This window comes from Montipora foliosa, chromosome 6 (genome assembly GCF_036669935.1).
Source record: "Montipora foliosa isolate CH-2021 chromosome 6, ASM3666993v2, whole genome shotgun sequence".
NCBI lineage: Eukaryota > Metazoa > Cnidaria > Anthozoa > Scleractinia > Acroporidae > Montipora > Montipora foliosa.
The window spans coordinates 28,712,733-28,721,374 of record NC_090874.1 but is presented as its reverse complement, the minus strand read 5'-3'; the positions used below and the strand labels follow the sequence as shown (position 1 = coordinate 28,721,374).

At 40.0% G+C, this 8,642-nt stretch overlaps 2 protein-coding genes across 8 annotated transcripts in view; both read right to left on the bottom strand.

The window, feature by feature from the left end:
* LOC138007093 (centrosomal protein of 83 kDa-like) overlaps positions 1 to 8,642 on the bottom strand; it is a 622,454-nt gene that overhangs the window by 118,002 nt on the left and 495,810 nt on the right. The window lies entirely within an intron of this gene.
* Positions 1 to 8,642, bottom strand: part of LOC138008560 (von Willebrand factor D and EGF domain-containing protein-like) — a 104,464-nt gene that overhangs the window by 972 nt on the left and 94,850 nt on the right. Inside the window, exons 12-19 of the mRNA XM_068855881.1 lie at positions 8,566 to 8,642; positions 6,605 to 6,719; positions 5,169 to 5,432; positions 4,054 to 4,168; positions 2,796 to 3,200; positions 2,505 to 2,615; positions 1,915 to 2,028; positions 668 to 781 (exon numbers count right to left, since the gene is read on the bottom strand). The exon at positions 8,566 to 8,642 is cut by the window's right edge and continues 198 nt beyond it. Coding sequence (XP_068711982.1) covers positions 668 to 781; positions 1,915 to 2,028; positions 2,505 to 2,615; positions 2,796 to 3,200; positions 4,054 to 4,168; positions 5,169 to 5,432; positions 6,605 to 6,719; positions 8,566 to 8,642 — 1,315 coding nt within the window. The remainder of the gene's footprint in view (positions 1 to 667; positions 782 to 1,914; positions 2,029 to 2,504; positions 2,616 to 2,795; positions 3,201 to 4,053; positions 4,169 to 5,168; positions 5,433 to 6,604; positions 6,720 to 8,565) is intronic.

Below are 8,642 nucleotides of genomic sequence, written 5' to 3'. Positions count from 1 at the left end.
ACCTTCAAAAAGTGACTCAGCAGCCGCGGCCATATCGCTCGAAGTTATTTTGTCAGGACCACCTGTTTTCTGTTTGATGTGAGTTAATTCTGCGGAGGAATTGGGGCAGCTGGCATGCTTACAGTTGTTTTATTTCGCTTCGAGCGGGGGTCAGTCCCGAATCGAGTGTGTAGCCTTTCCTCTTTCTTAGGAGAGGAAAACCAAAAAGCGATACCTCGCTTAAAAAGCTTCGGATCGAGCTGAGAAGTGAGATGATAATAGAAAAGACAACAAGACATTGACGTGAGTCATTTTTATTTCAAAAATATCAAAATTTAGCCTAAAATGCTGATTACCGTTTTTCCCCATACAAACTTCATAAATTCAAACCATTGTAAAACAACACCTCCATATGCTGCAAGGCGAGAGTCACGTTCCGCGTAATCAAACTCGGTCGTTATGTAATAGTAGATCGATGTCGGCGGCAAACATGTCACGTTTCAATTGCTGAACGTTCGCATAAAGATTGTAAGAGTAATAACTACTCGCATCGTGAGCTTGGGCCGGCTGTGGTCTCTGTTGTTTTTGTTTTTTTGTTTTTTTTTTTCCCATGAAAATTTATCACCGTGATTAAGGTGAGAAACAAAACGTGTTTGGCGCACTTAACTGACAAAGAAACTGAACTTACCTTTATTTACACAAGGAGAAGACTGACATTCGTTTATATTCACACTGCAGTTGTGTCCCGCGTAACCAGCTAGGCAGTGACACTTGAAGCCGTTGACTTGATCGCTGCACGACCCTTTCAAAAATAGGAAAATAATTTTATACACGTAATGCTAATTGTCTTAACATACTTGGTCTGCGTTAGTTACGTTTTGAATTTTCAATTGTTGTTAGTGCATACAACGATTCTTGTTACATGAATTGCTATTCTTGGCTTGCAGTTACATGATTAGACGGCCTTGTGGTGTTACCACAAAACAAAAGCAAGATGTCACTCGCGTTTTTCATAATAATGAAGTCAAATTCCCAAAAGTGTTTCTATTCACGTGATCAGTAACCTTGTTTTTCCACCGAAACAAAACAAAACGCTTGCATGATAATAAAGATTAATAGGCTTTATTAACGATAGCCGCTTTTCAAATTGTCATGCAAATTAGCCGTGTGTTATGCTGGGGGGCAAACATGGGAAAAAAGGCAAATTGCGGAAAATCGGCTTGTCGAAATATTGAAATAACATTGCTAAAAGTACATTTTAGAATTATAATTTAAAAGTATCTGTTATAATAATTGCCTTTCGCATTTCGACTTTCTACTTCGTTATCTGCTCATTTTTCACAAAAAAAAACATCGAAGTAACTTGTGTAATCATTCCATTTTAATACAGTAACTTAGGTAATAAACATTCAATGAACGTGAAACAAATCAACTGTGCGGCTAAGATGTTCGTTATAACCTCTCGAACTTGTGTTGTTTGCCCACTCAGAAGTGTGTAGCTAATTTGCATGACAATGGCAAATCCAACATGGCAGCCATCGCGAATAAGGTCTGTTCCGGGAGGATTAGTTTGGGACACCCACATGGCTGCCGTTCCTTTGTTTAGGGACACCAAAGTGGCCGCCGTGACGTTCCGTGAAAAGACTCTATTGTTCAGAACACCAAAATGGCCGCCATGACGTCAGGTTCAATAAGACAAATATTCCAAAGGTAATTATTAAGTAAAGTATGAAGAATTAAACTGTTTATTTAAAACAGTGTTCATCCATTCCATGTACAACGTGTGTACATAGAGCTGCGTCTTGTACCGATCCAATGAAATTTTAGGTAGTGACGCCGCGAGCTGCGAGTTGTCTGGGGTAAAGAAAGTGTTTTTGCTTTACAAGGTGTCACAAAAGCCTTTGACAAAGACAGCAGATTTCAAAGAGTAGTTACCATTATTGAGACAGGGTGCTGAACTACACTCGTCGATGTCAACCTCACACTCAAGCCCGGAGTAACCAGGCAAACAATTGCAGCTGTATCCACTAACTTCGTCGGTGCAATTTCCTGTTAATAGAAAAGCAAGCACAACTTGAAGTACTGAGAAGAAAGAGTCTAGTTTCAGCGTTCTTTTCATTTCCATCAACGATATCTCCTTTAATTTGCAAGATAGTAAGAGGAAATTAGGTTTGCCAGGATTAAGTTGATAAGTGCCGATCCAGCCAAATTCTAACGACAATTCTTTCGTTAGCATTGTTTAGATCCTGAGAAAGCCTGCCAAATATTCTTCTGATTTTCAAGGTTAAACTTTAATAGCTCCAGGATTCTTAACGAATTTTCAACTTTAATTATTGGAGCAGAAACGTGTTTTCGTTGTAGAAATTAAATATACTGTATTCAGTTTACAGTATTAACCTACACAGCGATAACAATGACAACCAAAATGAAAGCCTTAAATTGGTTTGTAGGTACTTTTAACCCATGATATGAAATAGCTTATCTCCGAGTTGACGCCTAGGATTATTCTTCAATTAGAACCTTACCATAAACACATGGAGAAGACATGCAGTAATCTATGTCAACGTCACAATTCCTTCCCTCAAAACCAAGATCACAAGAACATGAATAGTTGTTCAAGAGGTCTATACATCTCCCTGAAATAGAAAATTAAGTCCAAAGTTAATTAGCCATGTGAGGTGAAACCACCCGTCGGTATAAAGACAGAGAATCGATTCGGTTAAGTAGATTCTGGTCATCTCTCAACAAAACGTGAATAATCATGCCGATCAAGTCACTTCTTAAATTTCTTTTTGCTCATATAACTTGTGTTGTACCTCGTAAGCAAGGATATGATGCACATTCATCAATCTCAGTGTTACAGTATTGACCGGTATACCCGGGTGAACAGAGGCATGCGTAAATCCCTTGTCCTCGAGGATCCTGAGGGATACATCGTCCTCTGTTATTACAAGGGCAGACGTTAACCGTGACAGTGATATTTAAGGTAGCAGAAGCTCTGCAGGCATCCGTGGCATTGAAGGAAAAGTGCGTTGTTTGGTTCGTGGTCACATTCCAATAAAGGACATTTTTCCGTATGAAGGCTTCTTTGGGACTTCCCTTCATGAGGGAGATAGTGACTGGCATTCCCTCGGGATCTATGGCTTCAATAGGCAATTTGAAATTCTCGCCATACACCACGTAGTAGTTGGTTTGTGAGGTGACATTTGGAGGGAGGTTAACTGAAAGAATACGTTGCAAAAAAAGTCAGGATCAGCACATATTAATGAGTGGGTTTATCAATGTGCCATTAGAGTGAGTTTCAATCGAGTGTCGTAAAACCAAAACCAAAGTAATTAATTTGGCCAATCAAAAAGGAGGGAGACAACCCAGTAAACCAATCAAAAGTATAACTAATTACACGCAGGCGACACAAAGCGCGGGCAAATGTGCACGCGCAAGCCACGAATGGTTTTTGGTTTCACTTCTGATTGGTTGAAAAAGTGGCGCGAGAACTTTGAACCAATCACTCAGCAGGGCCCGGTTGTTTGAAAGCCGATTACCTTAATCCAGGATTAGCGCAAACTTTTGTTTCATCTTTTCTACTTTTTGGTGAAAGATTCCTTTGCTTATTTTTGTTTTTCAAGATTGACTTCTTTTAATGTAAAGTTTTACCGAATATCAGCCTTGAACAGCATTTGGGAGTAGAGAATAAAACTCCCTTGTTAATGTTTAACTTGAGATTAGCGTTAATCGGCTTTTGAACAACTGGCCCCAGTGAAGTACTGCAAAACCAAAGCAATTCGCTGATTACTTTCGACAATTAATTGAAAACCGCTCTATCGCCCAGTCTACCTAATATCCCTCTCCTCACTACCTCAAGTCGGTTTTGAAGCACCACCGTACACAAGCTTGCGACTTTTGGTTTTCACATCCCACACTGGAACCGTTCAGTTTCTCTTTTATTTTACTTTTTGTTTTCTTTTCATCTGGCCGAGCCTGATATATTATCTCAAACTCAACTAAAATGATCACATAATTCCCATCAAAAACATACTTGTTGTGGACGTGCCGTGTTCACGGTGTGACACTTACCTTGGCGTTTTGTCCACGTGTTTGTGTTGACCTCGGGGATACACTGTTGGCACCAATCTCGCGGGTTGGGCTCGTTCGGTGCAAAACAATAACGGTTTATGAAGCAGGTGTTTTTCTGGAGACCAAAAAAATTATAATAAATGAAAACGACGCCAGCGATTGTGAAGAGGATCATGAACAAAGACCCCGCAATAATCTTCTTCTTTATTAGTTTGAGTCCTTCAGTCGCCCTGCCGTTTGATTGCAAAAATCCCTCTACTTAAGAAAAGAAAGTTGCTCGTCTTAGATTGTCAAGATTTGGCAATAAAAAATGCGCGTTTGCCTTTACGGGATCCCATGCAGTCGCGATTACCTTCCCCTGGTCTTTTTGACACTCATTATGCAGCATTTATATAAAACCTCTACATTTCCATAAAGCATTCGATACTTCGTGCATCGGCAACCGTTCCTTAAAATCGCCATTGCCTTATTTTACTAGTCGAATTGATGTTGTATTGTCAACGCAAAGGCACCCTAGATGAGCTACCCTGGTTCACACGCGGAGAGGCGCAAACGCAAAGGCAAACGGACGCCCAAGCGCAAGCATAACCTTGTTTCCAGGGTCTCTCTTCTCTGCCTCCTTTGTCAACACGATCTCTTCCTGAAAGACAAGAGAGGCAGAGAAGAAAACCCTTGGAAACGAGGTTTGGCGCAAGCAATGACGCAAGAAATGGAAAAATCACGTTTGTTTGCACTTATGTTTGCCCTTGCGTTTGTATTTCTTACGTGTGAACCGGTGTAACGCTAACGCAAACACAACATAAACGCAATGTGAAAAATATTCCTTCCACGCCGCTAAGGTTGACTTTGTCCACCATATTGCGATACTGAATCGCGCGTGCGTATTTCAGTGTGCTTGCGTTTGCGTTCGACGTGTGAACTTCCTTGCGTTTGCGTCGCTCCTGTGAACCAGCTTTACGATTTTGAAGCTAATTAAAAATTTGCCAAAGCGAAAAACGACTCATCTTTCAGCTATCCTTGGAAAAATGCGATAAATACGTGGAAATACTACATAGCCCTATCTCAAGAATAGCTGTTGAAGAAATGAATGTCTCGGTTTAATTAAATTAAGTTACCTTAAAAAAGCATCCTGTGGAAACATTGCAATCCATACAAACGGAGTCAAACGATATCATTTTAAGTTGCTGGTCACTTTTATCAATGCCATTGTTTGACACAGATATCATAAGCCCAGCGGCTGGTATTCCCTCAGCGGTTTCGTCATATCGCATGCGCAGTACAGGTGTATCTGGCAAAAGGCATTCCACTAGAACAAGATCGGTCATTATTCCCTGGTATTTCGTCTCATATTTATTTGGAATCCACGAGCTATTAACAATCTAGCAAATGGAAAAAAGTATATATATGAAGTCACTCCTCAGAGATTACTAATTCTCTGATCAAGCTTTAAATACCAACTAGATATTGACAGACGAGTCTCAAATTAATTATTTTTTTTACGGGATAAAATAATATTTCAGAAGTTTTGAAAGAGCTTCCGCAACAGTGTGATGGTGGGTTCGCACACAAAACGAAAAAAGACAATAACACACACACGCCCCTTCCCACAATTGCGCAACGCACAAGCATGAAATTTATAACGAATATAATTTTAAAGATTTTAATTTAGAAGGGGGAAAAAAAAGAAAACCTAAACTTGCTTAATATTACAGACTATAATTAGGGTACCTAAACTAACGTTACTTAAATAATTGTCTATTCCTTTACAAAACTTAACGATAATACTAATTATACTAATTACTTAACTCCAGTATTTACAGTCAAACAGTTCAGTCCTGTGCCAAACTAGCAGCAAAACCCTCGACAAGTTCTTTCCCACCACAAACTTTACTGCACCTGCGTCACTTTCTTCGAGTTTTCTCTTCTCGGTGCTTCCTTCTCTTCTGGCAATCAACTTCTTCTTTCAAACTTTACTACACCCGCGTCACTTTCTTAGAGTTTTCTCTTCTTCTTGCTTATCTCAAACCTCTTTAATTCTTTGAAGGATTTTCCTCACTCGCCGCCACTGACAAAGGGGTTTTGTCTTTGAATTCTTTCGGCAGCTCCCGCTAATGGCTCTTAGCAGTGTTGTTCTCTCTCTCCCTTTTGCCCTCAGGCTTTCGTTCTTCAACCCTTTGCTTATCCTGTTCGTCAACAAACCACTTGAGCAATCAACCAACGCCCACGACGTTTTACATCTATATATAGTTAACTAATTCATTCAAATTACGACTACAAGCAATGACTACATTACAACACTAAGAAATTCTATAACACTAAATCGGATAATGCATAATACACTAGGGAATCGTACAATTGGTAATTAACACTCACACTAACGAACAAGACGAGTGGCTAAAACTATTTACAAACTGGTGACAAAAAAAATAAATAATTACGTGACAAACAGTTCAGTGCGACAATTTGTCTAGGACACATGAGTTCAAGTGCAGGTGGGGAATACTTTTTTATTCATTTGTTTTATTGATAACACAAAATCATCTGATAGTACCTCAATTTCCTTGATATGACAAGTCAAATTTCTTGAGTTGAGGAAATCAACCCCTTGAATAGTAGCCTTCTTACATGGTCGTTTTCTTCTATCACAAAGGCCATTCCCTTGGATTCTTCAAATTAAAAGAAAAACTAAATTTAGACCATAGGGAGGCAGAGCAGGCGATAGGGCAGGCGTTTATGAGTTTCACAAAAGTTAATTCAAGAATTGTACATCGGGCTTTCTTACCGCCCGTAACTACAAGACGTCGTCCACGCCAACACCAACACCAACACCAACACCTATCGTGGACTCTATGACCTACCACACGGCGACGACCAAGGCATGAGAACACCTTCAAATTATACACTTTAAAAGCAACTCTAAAGTGAATTCGGTGCCAAAGAAACTCTTCGTTTCTCGGAAGTAACGCAAAAGTCATCGAACTTGGCAGCTTTCACATTGAGAAAGGGTTCCTTCCCTCCTGTTATCTATGATCCTCATACTGATGATATGTAAGCTGATATCATGAAGGACCTTTAGATCGGAGGACGCGGACGACTACGAGTACGGGTTTTCCGTTCTGAGCACGCGCACTTCGAAAAATGTCGGCAGCCAAACCTTATGCGCATGCTCAATACAAAAAGCTCTTACACGTAGTCGTCCTCGTCCTCCGATCTAAAGGTCCCTAATGTCCGCGGCTGAGAGATTGTCCAAGGACATTATCAGCCGGCAAACCAGCAAGCCAGGAGGGGGTTTATTTATTTTATAATCCTTCCACTTTGAACCATTTATATTAGTGCTGACTTTGTGCTGTGCTGCGATTGTTGAAGGGGAAGTTTAAATATATAACAAAGCACTTAATATCTGGTCCCTCGGGAAACTAGTTAGTTTTGTTTTCCCGAGAGTCCCATAACATGAGGATTTTATTCCATAAAGCTCATTTGTAAAAATCTATACGCTTTATTTTCACATGTGGAAATGGCTTAAACAGCCAATCAGAATGGCGTACAGCTATTTCACATGTGGAAGTATAACCAATCAACGATAGCGTAAAGGCGTTTCCATGCCAATCACTCGTGCATCTCGTGCAAATCGTGCAAATCGTACTTTGTTATTGAATTACAGGGGCACCCAACGACCAATTTGTTGTAAAATGTATTATTATACCCCAGTTAATGAAAATAAATGTTATTGAGGCATTTTCAGGTGTTTTTCAGAGTTGCTGGGAAAACATTATCTGTTCCTTTTTCCCAGCAAGACACACAAGAAATTTCCCAGCCAGCTAGATAAAATTGGTTGGTTTCCCAGCCAGCTGATCAAATTTATTTCCCAGCCAGGAATTCCGCGCGCTTTCAAATCCCTCGATCCAAAACGACCGAACAAAAGCGACAAAACCGGGACAAAACAGGTTTTTTCCGCAAGCGCAATCACTCTGACCAGCCGTCGAGTGTTTGGGAGAGGGAAGGGGTTCTTTTTTTTTTTTTTTTTTTTAGTCGTCCTCAGTCTTCAGAGTTTCTACAGCCAGCTTGGGTTGAAATGCTAGAAAAAATCAGTAATTCCCAGGCAAAACCTCTATCAATGACAAAATTTCCCAGCCAGCTCATCGAAACACCTGTATTTTTGCCAGCCAGCAAGATTCCTCCGGGGAACAGATAATGTGAGGAACAGATTCGTTGGGTGCCCCTGGAATTAAATTAAATTTGCATTTGGTTCTATTGTTAGTGAGTTTTTGTTTCTAATTTGCGTTCAGAAAACTATTTTAATGAAAATTCTCGTCTTATGTGTAATAAACAGTTCACGACATAGAAAGTGCTTTGTACGGGGTTTTATTCACTCGTTGTTTGTGTCAAAAACCCTCACTCGCTCGTTCCTCGCTCGTTCGGGTTTTTGACTCAAACAACTCGTGAATAAAACCCCGTACAAAGCACTTTCTATGACGCAAACTATATATATACCACGTTTTTTTACACTCGTACCTAGCAATGCTTGGCGTTTGATAAATTGATATCGAACAATCATTTGCTGTGTAATCCTTGTTACAAACGCAAGAACC